This window comes from Triturus cristatus, chromosome 2_2 (genome assembly GCF_964204655.1).
Source record: "Triturus cristatus chromosome 2_2, aTriCri1.1, whole genome shotgun sequence".
Lineage (NCBI taxonomy): Eukaryota > Metazoa > Chordata > Amphibia > Caudata > Salamandridae > Triturus > Triturus cristatus.
This window is the reverse complement of record NC_140582.1, coordinates 1,223,674,685-1,223,698,014: the sequence shown is the minus strand read 5'-3', so window position 1 is coordinate 1,223,698,014 and position 23,330 is coordinate 1,223,674,685. Positions and strand designations below refer to the sequence as shown.

The window sequence follows — 23,330 nt, the reverse complement described above, 5'->3', positions numbered from 1 at the left end:
GATAGCGAGGATGGAGGAGTGAGAGAGAGAGAGAGTGTGCAACAAAAGTAAGAAGTGAAAGTAAGAAGGTGAACAAATAAAAAGAGGAAATCGAGTGGAAAAGAAACATATAGAAGAAACAGGAAAGTGGATGGAGGGGAGACAGATGAACAGAGAATACAGGGGAGAGAATAAAAGTTAAGGAGAAAAAGCGGGCATAGAGAACAGCGTGAGAAAGGAGAAGAATGGATGGAAGTGCTAGGAAGGAGCATGCAGAGAAGAGAAAGGAAGAGGAGGAAAAGCAAACAGCGAGAGAAGTTTGAGAAAGGAAGAGTGGATGAAAGAGCAAGGGAAGAGAGTGCAAGTGAGAGAATGGGATGTGGTAAATTGGACAGAGAGTGGGGAGAACTAGACCAGCTTCAGTGCATCCAGCTGGTTCCGGTTAGCAAGTGTGCTGATCTCTCAAGGTGGCATTTATTTCCATTACGTGAAGTTGCACTCTGTAAAGCACTGCTCCTTTACCCTGTTACCTAAGTTTGAACCATCACCTTGCAATGCTAGGACAGAACTAATGGGCAGATTAGCACATAGTTAGGGGCATATGTATCAAAATCTCTATTTGAGATTCTCAAATAGCGATTTTTTTGAGAATCGCTATTTGGGAATCGCAAACGAGATGCAAGTAAAAATTCGCAAATTGTTAGCGATTCCTTGGCATTCCTTAATTGCGATTCGCAAATGCGAATCGCAATTAAGGAATACCTTCCCATTCATTCCTATGGGCCAGGAGGACCATAGGAATGAATGGGAAGACATCCTCAATTAGCGATTCGCAATTAGAGAACCGCAAATTGAGAATAATTTCAAGGGTGCAAGGATGTCATAAGGACACCCTGATGCACCCCTGAAATGAGCATATGTGCGCAATTGGCGCACATACATGCCCTAAGGGCATGTATGTGCGCCACATGACACTTTGAAAAATGCCAAAAAGTGCATCTTTCAAAGAAATCGCAAATTACCACCAACTTGAAGTTGGTGGTAATTTTCACTTTCTTAAGGAGTAATCGCACAACTTGGATGCTTGCTACATCTCATTTATGGAATCGCAATTTGCAATTCCTTAAATGCAATCGCAAAATAGAGAATCGCAAATTTGCGATTCTCTAATTTGTGATGCCCTTTTGGGATGATACATCCCAAAAGGCATTTTCCCGTTTGCAAACGGGCCGATTCTGAGAATCGGCCTTTTTGTGAACGGGAAAAGGGCTTGATACATATGACCCTTGGTGATTGTGCTGGTCTGTAATAGAACAGCACTGTTTTGTCTGCTGTACATTGCACCCCTCTCATTTTGTCACCATACTGCATAAATTATTTCAACATTTTCAAAAGGGCAGGGGACACAAACTCAAGCGGTCTCTAAACACTATTCATTTTTTTCTTCAGAACAAACTCTTTTAAAAATTCCGATTTATCTTATTGAAAGAAGGATTTAAGATATTGCCCTTAAATGAGAAAATGAAAGATGCTGATCTCTATTATGGGCGTTTCTAGACCATTACATTGCACACAAAAAAGCATTTCTATAGTTTCTCAATGCGGGTGAGATGATGCATTTGTTCTAGCAATGAAGTCTCGCTCATAGTGTGACTTATGGCATTGGAATGTCATTCATGAGGACACTGAAAACATTTAAATGTCGCTTATGAGGCAGCAGAAAACCTGGCAGCTATGGCAAAGGCTCTACTTTTCAGCAATCGCACTGTCTTCAGTCTGCACAAAATTGTGTTAAGCTTGATAAGTAAGGTTAGTACAGCTGAGAGCTCTTCATTGCGGCGAGTCGCTGTCTGCAGTACATTTAGGTGCTTTGCAAGCCTTTTTAAGATCTTAGAGTTTCTTGTTGCTCAAATGGGTGTAGTTTCCGTTATTTAAACGTTTCCCTAGTCTTCATTCCTTGATTTTGCTCGATAGAAAGTGTCACTCATATTCGATGAATGTCACTCATAATTACAATGGAATTATGAAAATGTCACACATAAGCAGTGTGAAACCTTGGCAGCTATGGTTGTGGTGCGTGTGACTTAACCCGGCGTCTTCACACGTGTCATTCAAAGTGCTGGTTGTTCAGTCTTGTCTCTTTTTTTTGCACACGCTGCACTATAACTAAATGAAAATTAATCCACCATGTCGATTTGCAGAGGGAAAGAAAAGTGTGGTATTATACATGATACATATCCATGGGTTGCTTTCAGTGTAAGTTAGCTGAGCCATCTGTTTCTAAAGAGCTGGGAGAGGGGAAGGCTAAAAAACATAATGAAAACTGAAGATAATATGGACACTTATTGCTGGAAGGCCCTTTATGTAATATATGTATTTTTTGGGGTCTAGTTTACATGATTTAGATTTCCAATTCTTTACTTTATCTCTTACTCTGTTTTCATTCATCCAAATGTACTCTTAAATGACAGTGCTACAAAAATACAGAAACACTCTCCACAAAATGCATATTAATGAGGCTCCAACACAATCAATCATTCTCAGGACTTATGTAATGATTTGACAATATTTTTAAGGATAAAATCCTAAAAATATGGTCCAGTTTTGATTAGACTGTAACAGTTTGTGGAAGCTCAGGGAGTCAAGTTACTTCCTATAAGCCTAGATTATATTTGACGGAATATCCTCCTATAACTACAGACACATCGAGATCCCCAATGAATACCGTTAAATCAGGCTCACCCTCCGACCCTTGCACCCCTGGGGGCATATTCACAAGCCCCTATCACCACCACAACGTCACTTTCAGTAGGGGCCTCGCCTTATTCACTTAACGTGGCTTTAAGCTGCCTTGTGAATAAGGCCCCTTTCACGCTGTGTTTAGCGTGAAAGGGGCGTGCAGTGGGTGTTGTGGTGGGCGTTCCACCGCAACACCCATTGATTTTAATGCTGCCCCTTATTCACAAGGGCAGCGTAAATAGGAGGTAGCTCCAAAATTAAGACCAGGAACATCCTGATCTTAAGTTGGCGAAACGAGAAATGCTTTATTTCTCCTTGTCTTTGCTTTTTCCATGAACACATGGAAAAAGCAAAATGCCATGGTTTATTTATGTACAGGAAGGTGTCCCTTCCTGTACATAAACAAACTTTTTAAACATGCCCTTTTGTAACTTGTGTGTGCTGCATGAAGCAGCACACATGTAAGTTACAAACTGGCATTTTAGGTTTATGTGCAGGAAGGGACACCTTCCTGCACATTAACAAACCTCCCTGCTTGCAGACATCCTTGCACTCTGGTGCAAGGGTGCCTGCGTTGGCGCTAAGTTGTGAAACTTAGCGCCATCGCAGAGGGAAACGCAAGGCTGCACAATATCCTTGTGAATATGGTGCAGCCTTGTGTTTCCGAAGTGGTGGAGAGAGGCGTTAAGCCAAGAAGGCTAACGCATCTCTCCGCCACTTCCTTGTGAATATCCCCCCTGGTTATTACATTTTGCTATTGGTCTTGTGACCCCGAAACTTTCGGAAATTTGTAATAAGTCTCTGACCTCTGCTGAACTCCTGCCAAGATGGAAACGTGCTTTTATTAAAAATCTGTGGATATGACTATCCTCTCTACTTTCAGACCTATTTCTTTATTAACATTCCAAACTGAGCTATTTGAAAAGTTTGTTAACTCTGAGTTAGAGTGACCAACCGTCCGTAAATTTCACGGACCGTCCCTCATTTTGGTGTCATGTCCGTTGTCCGTAATCATTCCTTTTACGGACGCCTTTTGTCTGTAATTTTGAAGATCAATTACAGCGAGATGTGCTATTCCCCTGAGAAGCGCCAGGAGATTGAAAGTTCTCAGGGGCCAGGTCGCACTTCTCTGCTGAACTCCAGAGGCTGCAGCAGCCCCTCACTGAGCTTGCACACACTGGAGACAGGCGCATTGTCATTCTGACTGAGACTGATTATCCCCTTTTGAATGACAATGCTCCGTCTGCCTTTAGCATATCGTGTGAGTGAGTGCCTTGGAGGCCAGTGACTCACTTGGAGCCAGTAGATCATAGTTGGTGATTACAGAGGAGCTTTCCCCAAACAGAGTACTGTGGAGAACTTGCGGCCTTGTGTAATTTGCCAATGTTGTTCACTGACACTGAAGGGGCAGGGGCAGTGATGGGGCAGGGCTGGAGAGGTGACGGGGCCAGGAGCGTAACACAGGCCCCCGCGGTGCGGGGTCCAGCGAGCTGCAGGGAACCCCATCAGCACAGTACTCAGGCCTGAGACCTCAGGATTAAATCCGGAGCGGGCCCCTCCGTGTACCTTGCAGGGGGGCCCCCTCAACTTTCGTTACACCACTGGCTTGTTTCCCAGTGTAGTGGCGGATTTCGACTGTGTCTGTGCTATTCGGACCCCGACAGGGGCCCAGTGGGGGCCTGAGCGGCCTTTTTGGAGACAGACGGGCCCCTTTAACCTCCCTTTTACGAACGATGCGCAGGTGTCATTCCCGGTCTCTCCCTGGCCCGGCCCATTAATGTATGCAGGGATTGAGCAGTGGAGGAGGGGCCGAAAAGTAGTAGCCTCACTTATATTCAGGTGTGGTTAACCATTGAGAACTAATCCGTGCAAAAAGAATCCTGGCAGCATTCGCATTTTTTTTTATCATTTTGAAGATAAGAAGGCATGCCTCTTTTAGAGAAACCCCCTCCTTCTTTTCATAATGCCTGAGCAGTTTTTTTGCGAAAAGGCACAATCCACAAATTTGGGCCACTCAGCTGCCAAGTTTCCCAGATCCATGCATGGTGTTCTGATCCAATCCACGTTTTTTTCCTTTGAATTCTGCCCAGTAAGCACTGATTCTGTCACTTGCAGTCCTGTTTTATAATGGACTATGCAAGACTACAATTCCCAGAATTCAAAGATTAAACCTCCACATGAATGGACCCGGGAAACTTGGCAGTGCTGGCCACTTCGTGTTTTCAGGGTGCCGGGGCCTATTCTTGATCCCAATCCAACCCCGCCCCCAGGTCCCTCCCTACTTTAGGTATGCTTCGCTGTTGGCGTGTATGGAGTCCGAAAATGTGGTGTGCAAGTGGCTGCATATTGTGAAGTTGTGCAGGTGTCTGCTGCGCCGCTGTGTTCTCGTGGTGCGCCTCCCCCAGCGGAGATCAGAGCTAGAGAGGGCAGCCTGTGTTTCCCAGGCGCCTCCGGGTCGCCGGAGCACTTTGGACCGTTCCCGCCCCTTCCCGGCACTTTATCCTTCACAGCCTGGGCCCCCACCGAGCACTCGCGTGTGTGTTTAGCCTGCCTGTGACTGCGCGCTCCTTTCCTCTGGCAGTGATGGTCTGGTTCCTGCCTGTGGTTCTCTTGTCTCTGTTAGTGCGTCTTTGTCCCTGGTTGTGTTGTACTTGTTACGGGCAGTAGAAGCGCGTGTCCCTGGCTGTGGTGCTCTGGTCCCTGGCAGTGGGAGCTTTGATCCCTCTCTGTGGGTGCTTTGATCCCTGGCTGTGGTATTCTAGTCCCTGGCAGTGGGAGCGTTGATCCCTCGCTGTGGGTGCTTTGATCCCTGGCTGTGGTTTTTTAGTCCCTGGCAGTGGGAGCTGTGGTCCCTGGCAGTGGGAGCTTTGATCCCTGGCTGTGGTATTCTAGTCCCTGGCAGTGGGAGCGTTGATCCCTCGCTGTGGGTGCTTTGATCCCTGGCTGTGGTTTTTTAGTCCCTGGCAGTGGGAGCTGTGGTCCCTGGCAGTGGGAGCTTTGATCCCTGGCTGTGGTATTCTAGTCCCTGGCTGTGGTGTTCTAGTCCCTGGCTGTGGTGTTCTAGTCCCTGGCTGTGGTGTTCTAGTCCCTGGCTGTGGTGTTCTAGTCCCTGGCTGTGGTGTTTTAGTCCCTGGCTGTGGTTTTTTAGTCCCTGGCAGTGGGAGCTGTGGTCCCTGGCAGTGGGAGCTTTGATCCCTGGCTGTGGTATTCTAGTCCCTGGCAGTGGGAGCTTTGGTCCTTCGCTGTGGGTGCTTTGATCCCTGGCTGTGGTATTCTAGTCCTGGGTTGTGGTGCCCTAGTCCTGGACTGCAGTGCTGTGGTCCTGGGCTGTGGTACTCTTATCCCTGAGTGTGGTACCCTGACCCCTGTCTGTGGTACTCTGTTGCCTGACAGCGTATTAATATCCTGGCTGTGGTATTCTAGTCCTGGCCTGCGGTGCTGTGGTGCTGTGGGTACTCTTGTCCTGTTCTGTGTTGCTCTGATAAATGGTTGTACATGTGCTTGTCTCTGGCTGTAGGACTCTGGTTCTGGACTGAGGTGCTGTGGTGCTTTGTACCCGGGCTGTGGCGCACTGATCCCTGGTTGTGGGTGCTGTAAGCCCTGACAGAGGACACTCTGGTCCCTGGCAGTGGGTGTTTTGATCCCTGGCCGAGGGTTCTTGTGCTGTGGTATTCTAGTCCTTGGCTGTGGTATTCTAGTCCTGGGCTGTGGTGCTCTGGTCCTGGACTGCGGTGCTGATCCCTGGCTGTGGTTCTCTGGTCCCTGGCAGTGAGTGCTTTGTCCCCTGGCAGAGGGTTCTTGTGCTGTGGTATTCTAGCCCTGGGCTGTGGTATTCTAGTCCTGGGCTGTGGTGCTCTGGTCCTGGACTGCGGTGCTGATCCCTGGCTGTGGTTCTCTGGTCCCTGGCAGTGGGTGCTTTGTCCCCTGGCAGAGGGTTCTTGTGCTGTGGTTCTCCGGTCCTGGACTGTGGTTCTCCGGTCCTGGGCTGCGGTTCTCCGGTCCTGGTCTGCGGTCCTGGGCTGTGGTGATCTTGCCCTTGATAGTGGTCGTCTTCTCATTGGCTGTGCTGCTTTGGTCTCTGGCTCTTGTACTCTGGTTCCTCAATCCTTGCTGTGGTATCCTAGTCCTGGGCTGTGGTTCTCCGGTCCTGGACTGCGGTTCTGCGGTCCTGGGCTGCGGTTCTGCGGTCCTGGGCTGTGGTGATCTTGCTAGTGGGTAGTCGTCTTCTCATTGGCTGTGCTGCTTTGGTCTCTGGCTCTTGTACTCTGGTTCCTCAGTCCTTGCTGTGGTACAGTTGTCACTGGCTGTGGTTCTCTGGTCCCTGGCAGTGGGTGCTTTGTCCCCTGGCAGAGGGTTCTTGTGCTGTGGTATCCTAGTCCTGGACTGTGGTTCTCCGGTCCTGGGCTGCGGTTCTCCGGTCCTGGTCTGCGGTCCTGGGCTGTGGTGATCTTGCCCTTGATAGTGGTCGTCTTCTCATTGGCTGTGCTGCTTTGGACTCTGGCTCTTGTACTCTGGTTCCTCAGTCCTTGCTGTGGTACAGTTGTCACTGGCGGTGGTGACCTGGTCCTTGACAGTGCTGTTTGTGCCATGGCGCTCGCCCTGCTGCTGCTTCTGGGCCTGGTCCTGTTGGCATTGACCCTCATCTACCACAAGTTCTTCAGCGGTGCGGGGTCGCCGTTCAATGAAGCCCACTTGGCCCCGCCCAAACCCCTGGTGACGGACCCGAAGCTCAGAGACAAGGTGCTGAAGCAGGGTAAGTACTACAAGTGCCCACGAGTTATGAGGACTTTAGTTAACAGTTTAGATTCAAAATTATAAACCAGCCATGATTTAGAAGGAACCGCGCATGCGCCATCTGAAGAGGAAGTGAAAAAGAACACATGCACGAGCATGCACCAGGAGCAGTGCACGCGCCAGAGGAGCCTGTCAGTGGGCCTCAGGGGTGTCCACCTTAGGCACGGGCCGAGGATACCCTACACCTATCTTTACAATGGCCTTTCTTCCTCAGAATTGCAAAGACACCGTTCAGCCACAAGGAAGCACTTCCCACTGCAGGCTCGTACATGCACTGTTGGTATTATGGCTGTGTGCTGATCCTGCACCATTGTAGGCTCGCCATGAATACACATTTCAGATGCTTGCGGCCAAGTGTTATAATTAATGCTATAATATATTTCTGAACAAATCCATTTATGCAGTCTCAATTCTAGACATATGGTAAAGAACAAATTGCTTCCTTCCCATGGCCAGACCCATGTGTCCTCTTCTGAGCTGCTGGTCGTGGGTTTGGTGTTTGTCTCAGCTCATACAATCCGACTCTGCAGAGTGGGAACTTATCGGGTGTGATAAATACCACTTATCAGGGTATAGTGGACACCCGCAAAACCGGCTCGAGGGGGTGGGGGTGGGGTGTTACTGGGCCTCACTAATTTGTTTTCTGGCCCTCTTAACTTTCATTCCTGGCTCACAGGTTATTGCAATTTAGAAGGCGAAACTAATAGATGCAAAAACACAGCTGTGGGGTGTGGACCAAACGAAAATCTAAAACGACCTAAATCGGTGACAGCGAGAAAGAACAAGCCTTGGCAAAGCTAATCGGCCTCAGCAATGCCCGAGCTATTTGTCTTGTCAATGCAAATGTCTTTTAGCCATGTTGTCTAGCACCACATTTGCTGTTCAGCATAGCTGAACGTTGCTAAAAGCCCAGAATCACAGGATGTTGAACCGCTGCTGTGTTTCTGTTGAGTTTATTTTCCTGCCCCTCCTAACAAAAAAAAGCATTGGCATAGCCAATAGGTCTCGCCTTTGGGACCTTATAAGTGTTTAGCTATGCAACAGTTGCATAGCTAAATACTTATAAGGTCCCAAAAGCGAGACCTATTGGCTATGCAAAGCGGCCATTTGGCCGCGAAAGTGAAAGCAATCGCGGCAAGCGCGGCGCGCGCGCCCGCGCACATGCACTGTAGCTCTAGGCTGGCCTGGTAGCACTTTTTGGAGCCCTCTCAATAAGTCTCGCCAGACCAGCGCATGCGCTGGGTCAGGCAAGACCTAAAAAGCGCTATGCGTGACCTGTGCTGGCCGCACCATAGCACTTTTTTCAGTGACTTCCAGCCTGCTGAACAGCAGATGTTCTGCTAGACAGCACAGCTAAAAACCATTCAAATTAACAAGGAAAATAGCTATCGCATTCCCAAGACCGATTGGCTTTGCCGATGCTTCTTGATTGCTGACAGGGTCTTGCTCAACAAATGTGAGAATCAGTTGAGCTTTAAAGTGAAGCAAGGATGTGGTGTAATGGCCTGAGCTGTCGGCAGGGGAACTGGGGAACAAATCTCGGGGTCGGCTGAACAGTTTGTGATTCTGGGCAAATCACTTACGCTTCGCCTTGCCTGCGACCATGCATGTGTCATTGTGTAATGTAACTGGTGAGCACGTAAAGTGCTCAAAGACCATCAGCTGGTGCGAGCACTAAGGTAAGATGGAGAACGGGACAAGCGCTCCAATACATCGGAACGTGCAAAAAAATAAACAAGTGTTCGTTTTTCAACTACTTTTTAAGAAATGCACTCATTTATGTACACGTGCATGCATTTAATGGTATGTGTGTATGTGCACAAGGGAGGCAGCCTGAAAACACAAGTACTCCTATGGAGTGCTTGAGAACAAAGAAAAAAATAGCTCCACAAAGCGGGAGCAGTGTAAGGAGACATGTACTTAGTCCATGCGCTATGGGAGGGCCAAACACAAGAAGAGGGCATGATGCCATGACGAATGACATCAAAGAAAATGAGCGACGCTGAAGTTTACCACAGGAGATGGGCGGACTGTAAGCCCACATATGGAACACAACACATCTCTTCAAGACAGCGTATGCGCCGTCTAGCCAAGACTTAATAATGATTAGATTGGTAAAGAAAAAATAAGTTCAAGTTTAACGGATTGAGTCAGCACAAAGGAAAGAAAGTAATATGCAAATAATGAAATAAAAAAGGAAGGAGCACAAAGGGAAGAGGGTACAAACATCTCAGGAAATAAGTAAAAAGAAAGAAGTAAATCAAGCGCAGACGTAGGGTGAAAAGATGAAAAGGAAAGAAATTAAAAAGAAAAAATGGAAGGAGAGAGAAGGAAAGCGGAAAAATCCCATGAAATATCAAAGGCGAAATGTGAGATGCACGTATGGAAAAGAGACAAAAAGAATTAACAACTAGACGAAATACAAAAAAAAAGTAGCAAATAAGGTGCCAAGGAATGTCAGGCGCTTGATAAGAATAAAGAGCCATGAAGAAAGATATAAAGCTAGAGAAAAGGACAGATGGAGTGAGAATATACAGAAGGAAAGTAAAATGGAAAGAAAGAAAGAATGAAATGCGCTTAAAAACAAAAGAAAGATGATGCAAAGAAGAAAGGAGAGAAATAGGTCAATAATAGCAAACGTGTTGTCTTTGCAAAATTCCTTTAAAACAGTGTTATAATATGCATAATTTTGCACCATTTTCTGCAAATTTTCTCCAGAGGTGCAGTTCCCATACTTCAGAGGAATGGTCGGTATCGCGCACTTTACCTGCACCTCTAGTTCTATGTATGGGTCAAAGTCGGGGGTATTTTATTTTGCTGGCTACTCCCTTGCCACCTAATTATGAGTTTTGTAGTCTTTTGCTCATCTCAACATATCTATATGTCCCAGTTAGTACTAGGCATTTTTCACCTTGATCAATATCGCCAGGTTCGACTTGCCGATGTTTGTCGCTGACCTCATCATTGCGATATGTGCGGTAACTCATGCGGTCCAGCTCTCTGCCCACTTTTACTTCTTCTTTGATCTCTTTCACTTTGCTCTCTCTGCTTCTTTGTTACACTTTCACCTGTAATTTGTCTATTCCCCTTTTGTTATCTTTCACTATGATGTATCCTTTTAGGTTTCATTTCCCCTTTTCTTTCTCATCCTCTTAGTTTCTTTCTCTTCACTCCCTCTTTCTCTATGCTGCATATGTCTATTTATTGTTCCACTGGCCCCACTTACCCCTACCTTCTGCTCTTTTCCATTTGCTCTTTCTTCCATTTTGATTTCGCTACCATTGTTATCGCTCTTCACCTCTAATCTCTGTTCCCCATTGTTCTTTCTCCCCTTTGATCTTGCTTGGCTTCGCTATTTCCTCCTAACCCTCCTCTGCTTTGCAATGTATTCATGTTTACGCTCCCCCCACCTTTGCCTGTCTTTCTCTTAATTCCCAGTTCTCTCTGGGTGCCTTTTGTTCTCTTAATCTTTGCTCTGTCTTCTCATTTGCTTTTACCCATGACCTTTTCTTCTTCCTCCTCATTCTATCGTTCTCTTTTTCACCATGTTCTCACCTCTCATTCTTTGACTCCCTCTAGGTTTCGTGCAGAGTAAGGTCCCCTCTCACCTGGACGCTGTGGTGATCGGAAGTGGCATTGGTGGTCTGAGTGTGGCAGCTGTGTTGGCAAAGGCGGGCAAGCGAGTGCTGGTACTGGAGCAGCACGACCAGGCAGGCGGGTGCTGCCACTCCTTCGAGGAGAAGGGCTTCGAGTTTGACGCCGGTGAGGAGCATTGGGCACAAGCTGTAGGGAGTGACCCCATCTACAGCCAGACAGCGATCACACTCACGCTGTATGTAGAGCCTTCTATCAGAGCTTACAAGGGGGTTCAGCTGCCTACACAGGGGTTGCTGACAGCAAGAACTTCCCCTACAACATGGGTACTCGCAAACCTTTTCCCGGGGGCCCCAAAGTTTGGTCTATGTTGTGTCCGAGTGCCGCACGGATGCCAGCGGGCGGTGTACAGTGGGTGTAGGGGAAGCAAAGGATGTATATTGTGGCTGTCTTTAGAAATGAAGATGTTCCTAAAGTTAAGAGCCTAGCTACGTCATTTCCCTAACTACAATTTACCTTTAAATTATTGATTGCTGTATATTCAATGTTGGCGCTGAGTCGAGTAAACACCAGCCCAGGTCTGCTGCTGCCCAGGGGGTCGCATGTAAAGGTCAGGAGGGCCGCATGCGGCCCCCGGGCCATACTGAGTATCACTGCCCGACACAGTTGTATGCACGAAGATGTGTCTTTCATGCTCAAGCTAGTGCTTTATAAATTAAATGCATTATTTTATACTGTGTACAACTGTTGATGATTTAATAACCTCACAAGGTGTGCTGTAACATGACCTTGGGCTTCTACAGCATCACAGGAAGTGACATCATCAAAGTGCAGAGCCTATTCTGAGAATGATTAAAATGAATAAAGTAGCTATAGAATGTGTCTGAAGCTAGTAAATGGTATTTTAAATAGTAAACTAATTTTAAGAGCGTTGAAAGTCTGCTTGGGGCTGCTAGTAACACGAACGTGTTTCTGCCTTATGCCAGGAGCTGCACCATGTGTCTGAATGGTAGTAATACAAAGAGGATGCCACTGTATGCCTGGTACTGCTCACTGTGCCTGACTGGGCCGCTGCCATTGTATGCATGCCAGGAGCTAATCAGCATGCTTGCATGGCAGTAGTATGAGGGTGCTGCCATCACATACCAGGAGCTGCTCAGCATGCTTGCATGGCAGTAGTATGAAGGTGCTGCCATCACATACCAGGAGCTGCTCAGCATGCTTGCATGGCAGTAGTATGAAGGTGCTGCCATCACATACCAGGAGCTGCTCAGCATGCTTGCATGGCAGTAGTATGAGAGCGCTGCCATTGAATGTCTGCCAGGATCTGCTCAGCATGCTTGCATGGCAGTAGTATGAGGGCGCTGCCATCATATGCCAGGAGCTGCTCAGCATGCTTGCATGGCAGTAGTATGACTTTGCTGCCATTGTATGCATGCCAGGAGCTAATCAGCATGCTTTCATGGCAGTGGTATGAAGGTGCTGCCATCATATGCCAGGATCTGCTCAGCATGCTTGCATGGCAGTAGTATGAGGGTGCTGCCATTGCATGTCTGCCAGGAGCTGCTCAGCATGCTTGCATGGCAGTGCTATGAAGGTGCTGCCATTGTATGTATGCCAGGAGCTGCTCGGCTTGCTTGCATGGCAGTAGTATGCAGGCGCTGCCATCACATACCAGGAGCTGCTCAGCATGCTTGCATGGCACTAGTCTGAAGGTGCTGCCATCAAATGCCAGGATCTGCTCAGCATGCTTGCATGGCAGTAGTATGACGGCGCTGCCATTGTATGTATGCCAGGAGCTGCTCAACATGCTTGCATGTCAGTAGTATGAAGGTGCTGCCATTGTATGTATGCCAGGAGCTGCTCGGCTTGCTTGCATGGCAGTAGTATGCAGGCGCTGCCATCACATACCAGGAGCTGCTCAGCATGCTTGCATGGCAGTAGTATGAAGGTGCTACCATTGTATGTATGCCAGGAGCTGCTCGGCTTGCTTGCATGGCAGTAGTATGGAGGTGCAGCCATCATATGCCAGGGGCTGTTCAGCATGCTTGCATGGCACTAGTCTGAAGGTGCTGCCATCAAATGCCAGGATCTGCTCAGCATGCTTGCATGCCAGTAGTATGACGGCGCTGCCATTGTATGTATGCCAGGAGCTGCTCAACATGCTTGCATGTCAGTAGTATGAAGGTGCTGCCATTGTATGTATGCCAGGAGCTGCTCGGCTTGCTTGCATGGCAGTAGTATGCAGGCGCTGCCATCATATACCAGGAGCTGCTCAGCATGCTTGCATGGCAGTAGTATGAAGGTGCTGCCATTGTATGTATGCCAGGAGCTGCTCGGCTTGCTTGCATGGCAGTAGTATGGAGGTGCAGCCATCATATGCCAGTAGCTACTCAGCATGCTTGCATGGCAGTAGTCTGAAGGCGCTGCCATCGAATGCCAGGAGCTGCTCAGCATGCTTGCATGGCAGTAGTATGAGGACGCTGCCATTGTATCTATGCCAGGAGCTGCTCAACATGCTTGCATGTCAGTAGTATGAAGGTGCTGCCATTTTATGTATGCCTGGAGCTGCTCAGCTTGCTTGCATGACAGTAGGATGGAGGTTCAGCCATCATATGCCAGGAGCTGCTCAGCATGCTTGCATGGCAGTAGTATGAAGGTGCTGCCATCATATGCCAGGAGCTGCTCAGCATGCTTGCATGGCAGTAGTATGAAGGTGCTGCCATCATATGCAAGGAGCTGCTCAGCATGCTTGCATGGCAGTAGTATGAAGGTGCTGCCATCATATGCCAGTAGCTACTCAGCATGCTTGCATGGCAGTAGTCTGAAGGCGCTGCCATCGAATGCCAGGAGCTACTCAGCATGCTTGCATGGCAGTAGTATGAGGACGCTGCCATTGTATGTATGCCAGGAGCTGCTCAACATGCTTGCATGTCAGTAGTATGAAGGTGCTTCCATTTTATGTATGCCTGGAGCTGCTCAGCTTGCTTGCATGACAGTAGTATGGAGGTTCAGCCATCATATGCCAGGAGCTGCTCAGCATGCTTGCATGGCAGTAGTATGAAGGTGCTGCCATCATATGCCAGTAGCTGCTCAGCATGCTTGCATGGCAGTAGTATGAAGGTGCTGCCATCATATGCTAGGAGCAGCTCAGCATGCTTGCATGGCACTAGTCTGAAGATGCTGCCATCAAATGCCACGAGCTGCTCAGCATGCTTGCATGGCAGTAGTATGAAGGCGCTGCCATCATATGCCAGGAGCTTCTTGGTGTGTCTGCGATGGTATTACAAGCATCACAGACCTGCGCTCTTGTTTGCTGAGGGGTATTGGAGACTGTGAGCGTCTAGTCCCTACTCTGATAATGGAAGAGTTATTAGCTACTCCATCCTGCATTCATCCATCTTCTCGTCTGCAGTAGTCACTGGGCAAGTAGAAGAGCTTAAAAGAGGCTACAGTTGTGAAGGCAACATAGAGAGGACAATCTCCGCCTCTCCTCAACATACCCTTTTCTTGTAGACTCAGATCTACTTCAAGATGTGCCTGAGGGCAGCCCCCAAGTGATGCCCCTCATTAACCTGCCTCGCCCATCCGAGTGTGCCTTTCAGAAAGTGGGTAGGGTCTTTTCCAGTTATGCATTGATAAAGTAAACACACCCACAATGGAACCCTTAATCCCCCAAAAACCTCTGGCCTGAACATATTTAAGCACCTGGGCAATACCATCCCAAAGCCAACGAACCATAACCATGCAGGACTAACAGCACTGTAACCGAAAACTGAACGTTTAGGGGCCCTGCACTGTGTTGTATTGTATTGTATTGTATTGTATGGTAGCATTGCTAACCAGTTTATATCCTTGCTGAGGCCATGGAGTGCTTTGACTTGTGTTAGGTTCCTGTAACCCTTTCAGAATAGATGGTTGACGGTGTTTAATGTAGTGTAGCCTGCATTGGAAGTGATTGGTGGGGCGCAAGAGGGTCATACACAGGCCCCATAAACGGTGTGGTAAACGTTACTACAGCCTAACATGAAGGGATGTGGCAAGTCCAAGAATTCACACCACCTCGCATTCGAACATTTTACGCATGGTCCGTTCCTTAAAGTTGACCCAGTTATTTAAAAAAAAAATGTTTTAATGCTTTTTATTGAGTACCAGCATTAACACAGTATAGCTTTAGACATTACGTTTACATTGGGACAGATATTAAAGTACATTCAAGCATTCAAGATGTATGGTAGTTCCTAGTTCTGGATTGTAAGCGTTATCATCAATCAATCAATCAGTTAATTTGTAAAGCGCACTACTTACCCGTAAGGGTTTCAAGGCACTGGGCGGGGGGGGGGGGGGAGGGGGGGTGCTGCTGCTACTGGTTGAAGAGCCAGGTCTTGAGTCGTCTCCTGAAGGTCAGCAGGTCTTCGGTTTGTCGTAGGCCTTCGGTTTGTCGTAGGTTGAGGGGGAGGGTGTTCCAGGTCTTGGCGGCGCGGTGGGAGAAGGACCTGCCTCGGATGTGGTTCTACGGATGCGTGGGACCGTGTCCAGGGCGTGGTCAGCAGAGCGGAGTTTCCAGTTGGGTACGTAGAAGGAGAGTCGACTGTTGAGATAGGCTGGGCCGGTTTTGTGGAGTGCCTTGTGTGCGTGGACCAGGAGCTTGAAGGAGATTCTTCTGTCAACGGGGAGCCAGTGCAGGTTCCTCAGGTGGGGGGTGATGTGGTCACGGCGCGGGACGTCGAGGATCCGGCATGCAGAGGCGTTCTGGATTCTTTGCAGTCTGTTGATGAGCTTGGACGAGGCTCCTGCGTAGAGGGCATTTCCGTAGTCGAGTCTGCTGCTGACTAGGGCCTGGGTGACTGTTTTCCTCGTGTCTGTCGGGATCCATCTGTATATCTTGCGGAGCATACGGAGGGTGTTGAAGCAGGTAGAGGAGACTACGTTGACTTGTTTGGTCATGGTGAGTTTCGAGTCGAGGATGACTCCCAGGTTGCGTGCGTGGTTGGTAGGAGCCGGGGGTGTCCCCAGTGATGCGGGCCACCAGGAGTCGTCCCATGCTGAAGGGTTGGGCCCAAGGATGAGGATCTCTGTCTTGTCTGAGTTCAGCTTAAGTCGGCTTTCCTTCATCCAGTCGGCGACGGCCTTCATTCCCTGGTGGAGGTTGGATTTGGCGATGAGGGGTTCATCGAAGCTTGTGCTTGTGTCCCAGTTCCTTTGTACGTTTGTACTCCCCGCTCACAGAGCCCGTGGGTGGGGGGACAGAGAAAGCAGAGAAGTGAAGGGTGAGGGGGAGAAGAAGGTGGGTGCTCTCTGGTCTCTAGAGCTGACATGTTTGCAGGCTGCAAGCCCTGCGCTACCTGTGCACTCGTGGGTCCCTTCCTCCCGCACCTCCCTAATCACCTGACGTGGCGATCTCAGGTTGGTCCAGTGGATGAGAATGAAGATAGCTTTGCAGCCGTTGCCAAAGATCCCGAGGGCGAGCCTCAGCCATCAGCTGCCAGTATTCGGACAATTGGTCAAGGCACAACGCTGCGTCCTTAAGCCAATCAAAAACGTGCGGGCTCCTGCGACGACCCCAACACATCACTATTCTCCTCTTGGCCACAGTAACAGCATAGCTGCTAATTTCCTGATTGTCGCCGGCTCCGCGCACACGTATCCAAGCAGCTCTATCAGGGTGGAGCGCTCAAAATTGAGTTCTAACAATGCCTCCAGGACCTCAAATGTGGTTTCCAAGTATGGTGCAATATCGGGGTAAGACCAGGCCATGTGCAAGAACGTCGCATCTTGAGCCCGGCACCTCACACATCTCGCATCCTCACTCAAGCCAGGTTTTTGCAACCATTCAAGTGTCCTGTATAGTCTGTGTATGAACTTAAAGGGGATCATCCTCAACCTGTAATTAGGGGACAACTCCCTGGCCTGCGTGCAGCAGTAGGCCCATTTACCTTCCTCTATGGGTATTCCCAGTATCCCTTCCCACTCGCATCACGCCGGAGGGACGCTGACAGGTGGTGTGCGCGGCATGCCTGAGTATAGCCGGTGACAGGTTACCTAGAAAGGCTTCTAGAACCTGGAACATTGTGGGTGCTATCGGGAAGTGGCAACGCAGCGCCACTCGGAGCTGGTAATATATCATTCTGTCAAGTAGGCCCATTTTCTCTCCTGCAAGCGCGCTGTCAAGCGATATGAATGACGCATCGGAGAACGCATTCCCCACAGTGTGTAACCGGAGTTTCTCAGTCTCTGGCATACTCCTGCGTTCTCCGAGAAAGGTAACGCCGGGTGTCTCAGCAGTGGCATAGAAAGGGTGAACATTGTCTCTAGTTGCGCCCTGCATCTCAACTCTCGCCATGCCCAAACTGTGCATCCAGCCTTGTTTATCTCCGAGCGCGGCCTAGTCTGTGGTCTGTAGAGGGCCATGTGTAGTGGTGTTGGAGCTGCTTGGTCGTGTTCAGGGGCTGTGTGCACCATGAATTGAGTTGGGTAGAGCCAGTAGAACCCAAACTGGGCACGCGCACAGTTATAGTATAATTCCATGTCTGGGGCTCCCAGGCCCCCCTGTTCAAAAGGCATCGTCAAAGTCTCCCAGGAGAACCTGGGTTGTTTACCCACCCAGGTGAGTGTGATCAAGTTCGAGCTCAGTCTGCATCTAAAATTGCTGTTAAGAGATACCGGGAGGTTAACAAATACATAAAGAAACTTAGGGAGCAATACCATATTTGCTATGGCTAGTTGTCCCTCGAGGGACAGCGGTAATGCTGTCCAGCGGCCTAAGCGGCTCTCTAGCCAATCCATACGTTTCCCATAATGACATCGCCAGAGCTCCTCAATGTTGCAGCTGAGCCAGATTCCCAGATATTTCACCGGGGTCTCTGCCCAGCTAAGCAGCTGTTCCCACTGGACCTGGTAGTGACCCTGGTCAGCGGGCAGATAACCGACTTCCCCCAGTTAATGGTGATACCCGATAAACCGCCAAATCTTATGAGTTCCTTGATCAGAGGCTCTAGATTCTCAGCTGGGTGCTTAACATACAGTGTGCTGGCAAGATCAGAGTAGGGGCCTGCTGCACCAAGCCGCTCCTCTCTGTTTCCTGCGATCTCTGCTGATTCTTCACGGGAGGGTGCTGAGCGCCCCCCCCCCCCCCAAGCTGCGCCTCTCACCTTCTGGTTCGGAGTTGGATCTCCCAAAGTGTGCGTCTATCCCGGCCGGGCCGCAGTCAAGTTGGACTTGCAAGGGGTATCAGCCGCGTCGTCTTCCCCTGCACCGCTGCGGCCCAGGACTTACTGCTTCAGGGCTTTCAGCTCCCCCCCCCCCGCTGTCCACCCTTTGGGCACTGGATCCACCACACGGGCAACACCAAGATGACCCGGCTGTTCAGATGTACACGGCCCAGACCAGGGAGGTTGAGTCAGGCCTCTGCACCGCCTGTCCCTTACCAGCCCGCCCCCCGGGTCTAAGCAGCCGAGGCCCCACTTCTACGCGGCACGTGACCTTACTTGCGTCCACCTGTCCCCTAATCACCAATCATTGACCAGGGGAGAGGCAGGGGCTTTATGTGGTTGCACCTTGAGGCACCAGACTGTCCTACATCACCCTAGCACAGCGGTGTACGTGTGGGGTTTTACAGAGCCGCCATCTTGCCATCTCTCGCAGCTCTGCTTGTCTTCTCGCTGTTACACAAGTCCTGGACTCGATCAGCCTGTGCCTCGGCAGTTGTGCGACTGTCACCTTCGGTTTGGAGATGCAATGTCTCTCTGAATTGCCGGATTTATGTCGGATCGCCCATCCAGCCTGCAGAGCCTCACAGAGTGGTGGCCATCTTGCAGCTCGGCTCACTAGCGCCCCAAGTTGAGTCCGTCATTGAGTGCACAGCATTTGAATAGGTGGATTCAACAAGGGAGTATATCGTATAAACTGCAACCACAACAAAAATCGACAGACACCCAACCCCTGGATGTACTGCTAAACTAACAGGGCATATATCATGTGAGGTCCACCCAGAAGCATAACCTTAGTGGCACTGTTAGCCAACAAGGCTTTATACCATGCATAGTCCACCCAGAAACAAACAGTGACTACCCCTTGAACACTGTTCAGCAACCAGAGTATATAGGATTACCGTAGGGGCGTCCGGTGAAGGACAGTAACTACCAGTGACAGAGATTAATTTGAGTATACCTCATCACACTTTTGGGCATTCTATGCACCCTGTGCAGCATATAGTTCATGGTCCATAACAGGATATGCTATTGATGAAGGAATGCATCCAGTCCCGACTGCAGAAGGGCCTGAAAGAGCCATCTAGTCAGACAAAAATATCCAAGAGAAAGCCTCACCCAGGCACGCTCAGCGGTGCAGAGCTAGAATATCACTGTATAAACATCGATGCACAGACATGTTTTAAGATTGGCTTCAGGAGAAGCAGAAAAAAGGATCTGAAAAATGTACAAAAAAACTATAAAACGCGTCAAGGTATCGTGTTGGTGGAGCTTTTTCCATTAAAAGTGCCGATAAGATGGATCAAGGCCATATGAGTCCCAAAGAAAGCGGGCCCATGGCAGGGAATTGTATGAAAACCAGCATAGGAAAATCCACACAAGATACGATTCAAGTACATATGGGGCTTATTTAAGATTAGAAGGATTACAGAAGGCAAACATAGTTGGCCAGTTCAAATCTAAATACTGAAAACGCAAATAAGTGTAAATTTGCATAGGCAACAGAAGCTGAGCTCTATTCTAGCTAATAGCCAGAACTAAATATGGGAAATAACGAGACAAAGAGCAATTGTCACAGGTGCTACTCGGTTTAAAAATCAAGAGCTAATCATGACAAATCTCTAATTATTGGATCAAAAAGAAGACCGACATGGGGTCTGTCCCTATGAATGAGGGAACATCATAGTCACACATCTCAAAAAACCGTTCTTATAGGATCTCACCTACAAAGAACCAGGCTCTAAACATATTGTGTAGTAGCACCATGGGTTATGCTCTTAATGTTATATTAAAAAAAGCCAAAATCATTCAGAAGTTTAAAAGCTCACTCTAGAAACCCCTAAAAATGAATAAATATGTAGAACAAGTGGAAGAAACATTGCCTTGTTGAAGAACATCCTTGAAGAATGAAACATTAGATGCATGTTCCTCCGGGTGCTAGTGAATTGTTACAGTGAAAATAAACATCACCCTAAATCAGGGCACGTGTCAGCTTTTTTAAAGAAATTAAATACAATGTAGAAACAAAAACATGAACATAGTTCACAGTGCTACTTTTTAACGCCATGCTTCCAGTGCAATCAAGCTGACAAATTAGTTTTGTGGCACACTTATGCTAAATTAAGCAAACAATTTTAAGAATTCCAATCTCATGTGCTCTGTATCACTCGACCTTGCCAATTTTCAGTTTTGATCTTTCGCTATTAAGAGCTATCATGTCATGTACAACCCACAACTTCTCTCTATTTTACCTTCAAAAATCTTAATTTCTGCAAACAGCCATCATTGCAAGTCATATTAAAATGCTTATGTGTAATATATGCAAAGTGTTTCTTGCAGAGAAATTTTCAACAATCAAAAAAATACATTCAGAACAGATATATTTCCTAGGGACAACAATATTCTATATTCCTTCTCTTGACTTTTACACTGCCCATCACTGTGCCCCCTCAGGTTTGCACTATGTGGGTCAGATGCACCCCAAGGGCATGCTTCGACTGATCATGGACCTGCTGACTGATGGTCAGCTGGACTGGGCCCGACTGGACGATCACTATGAAACCTTGTTCGTGGGAGAGCGGGAGTACCACCTCTGCGCTGGCAAGGAGACATTTGTCACCAACCTGGAGGCCCAGTTCCCCCAAGAAAAGGAGGCCATCAGAGAGTTCATGCGACTGATGAAGGTAAGGCGGTCAGAGGGTCTGCCAAAGGTGACCATCAGAGAGTTCATGCGACTGATGAAGGTAAGGCGGTCAGAGGGTCTGCCAAAGGAGGCCATCAGAGAGTTCATGCGACTGATGAAGGTAAGGCGGTAAGAGGGTCTGCCAAAGGAGGCCATCAGAGAGTTCATGCGACTGATGAAGGTAAGGCGGTAAGAGGGTCTGCCAAAGGTGACCATGCGGATGCTTTCTATATGCCAAGTTCAGGTCGGTCCATTGTAAGGTTACAATACTTCTATTTATGTATGTTTCTGCAAATATTTGCTAAAGGCCTTAAAGGTACAAATGCTGTCTGTCACTGAAAAAACACAAAGTAAAAAATTATCCCTAAAAAAATTTAAAGCAGAAATGAAGGCTTAGATTAGCTCCACAACTTTGGCACTGAAGTGGACGACTGCTAAGTAGGTGAAAATATTGGTTAAAACATCCTGTTTTAAAAGTACAAAACCCCTAAAATTCACTAGTGTTGTGGTCATATTATCAATGATGTCACAGAACATTTCATGAGTAATGTAAGGTGGGAGGTAATTAGCGGTGCATGGCAATCGCGCAAGTTACAGTCACTTTAGAGCACTTGGAGGAGGATTTCAGTGTCTTTGTTTGTTTCAAAAGGTATCTTTTAAAACAAACCTGTAACTGACTATGAAGCTTTACCCAGCCCCTCTAGCTCTGGAAACACTCAGTGGTGTATGTCTCATCCACTTCAACCCCCTTCCACAAGCATTTGTTTACAACACCATACCAAAGTCAACTCCACAGTGCCACAAATCTATACTTTTGCATAACTGCTGTGTAGGAAAATTCCATGTGCATAAGAAAAAAGACTCAAGCTGTACCCAATGAACATGTCCCAAGGATCTTTACACGTGATGCACTTCTTGTGGGTGAATGTGTGTTACACAAGTAGGCCCAGCCTTTATCAAACCTATGTATCGTTCACAGTTCCACAGATGATACAAGACCATCTCTAATAACAATATTAATAATTCCCAATTTATCCCCAGAGCTCTGCTTTCCCGTGCCAAGGTACCCCAAAGAACTGAATAGCTGACACTAGACACTACCATGTGGAGAGAAATCTATCAAATTCTTCACCCCCTGCAGAATTTGGGGGAGAGGGCTCAGCACAGACAATTGACAAGTGTTAGTGTGGGAAAAGCTGATTAAATGAAGCAAGTGCGCATCACAAACTTATCCATTCCTAGGCAAATCACCTTACAAACCTGTCGACTTCACTGTACATCATAAACCACCTACTGTTTGGCCTACCCCCACTCCTAACAGCCCCCTCACAATTCTCCAACTCGACTACCTGTCACTATATCTCTACTCTAAAACCTGTACTAACCTTACTTCTTCAAACTACTCCACAGCCCCTTCAAATTGCTTTACCCACCTCAACATCAATAGAACTGCTTCAAGCCATGAAAACCTGTTGTCAGACCGCCATACAGAACAAGCATTTGCAATGCAATAGGTCTCGCATTACTGAAAGTTTGAGCTATTGGCGTTGTGGATAATAATGCAACGCCAATAGCTTAAACTATCAGTAATGCGAAACCTCTTGCATTGCAAATGAACAAATGAGTGGCTAGAAGCTCTCAAAGTTCAAGACACTGGAAAAAGTAATTCCCCATTAAAGCAGGTGGCAGATAACCTGTAAAGTCAATAGTTTTTTTCAAAGCGGAAAAGCCTCAGATCTACAATGTACATGTGCATGGCCGTATATATATATTGTAGGGAGTGTACAACCATGCCAAGAAATTTCTAAGCATGTTCGGTTTATAAAGAAAATGAATAACCGATCCAGTTGCATGAAGTTTCACGGTATACCAGAATTCCGATTTAAGTTCACTTAGATTTGCAGGTATTTTCTATGAAAGCTCAGCAACCAATAATGACATCATTCTGATGAAGGGTTTTTTAGATTTTAATTCTATTGCCTACTATATCTGAAGTATTTTTCCTTTTTGCACAGCCATGCCTTCTGATCTGGGCCATTAATTGCTCACTAATGCAAACTACAAAGAACCGGGTCCCACAGACAAATACGGCATAAAAGGAACGTTTATCAAATAGATAATGTCAAGAATCAATTGAGGGAATCAAATATTTTCCATTTTGCGGTTAATCTAGATTTTTTTAGAAAAGGGGCACCAGCATTTAATTGACTACACCTGCTTGTGACAGTCTGCCACAAGGTGGCACAGTCTGGCTAATTTTGAGATGGCCACAACAACAGGTAATTAATTCAATATAGATTAAAAAAGAAAATGCATCGCAAGATGGGAGATTG

At 47.7% G+C, this 23,330-nt stretch overlaps 1 protein-coding gene across 2 annotated transcripts in view; it reads left to right on the top strand.

The window, feature by feature from the left end:
* The first annotated feature begins 5,036 nt into the window (after positions 1-5,036).
* The window catches only part of LOC146863446 (all-trans-retinol 13,14-reductase-like), a 121,524-nt gene continuing 103,230 nt past the window's right edge, over positions 5,037-23,330 (top strand). The window contains exons 1-4 of one of the 2 annotated variants that reach the window (XM_085642881.1): positions 5,247-6,518; positions 6,557-7,471; positions 11,092-11,274; positions 20,769-20,998. In XM_085642881.1, coding sequence (XP_085499007.1) covers positions 7,306-7,471; positions 11,092-11,274; positions 20,769-20,998 — 579 coding nt within the window. In that variant the 5' untranslated portion in view covers positions 5,247-6,518; positions 6,557-7,305. Of the gene's footprint in view, positions 7,472-11,091; positions 11,275-20,768; positions 20,999-23,330 lie in introns of both variants that reach the window. The other variant, XM_085642880.1, reaches the window with a different exon arrangement.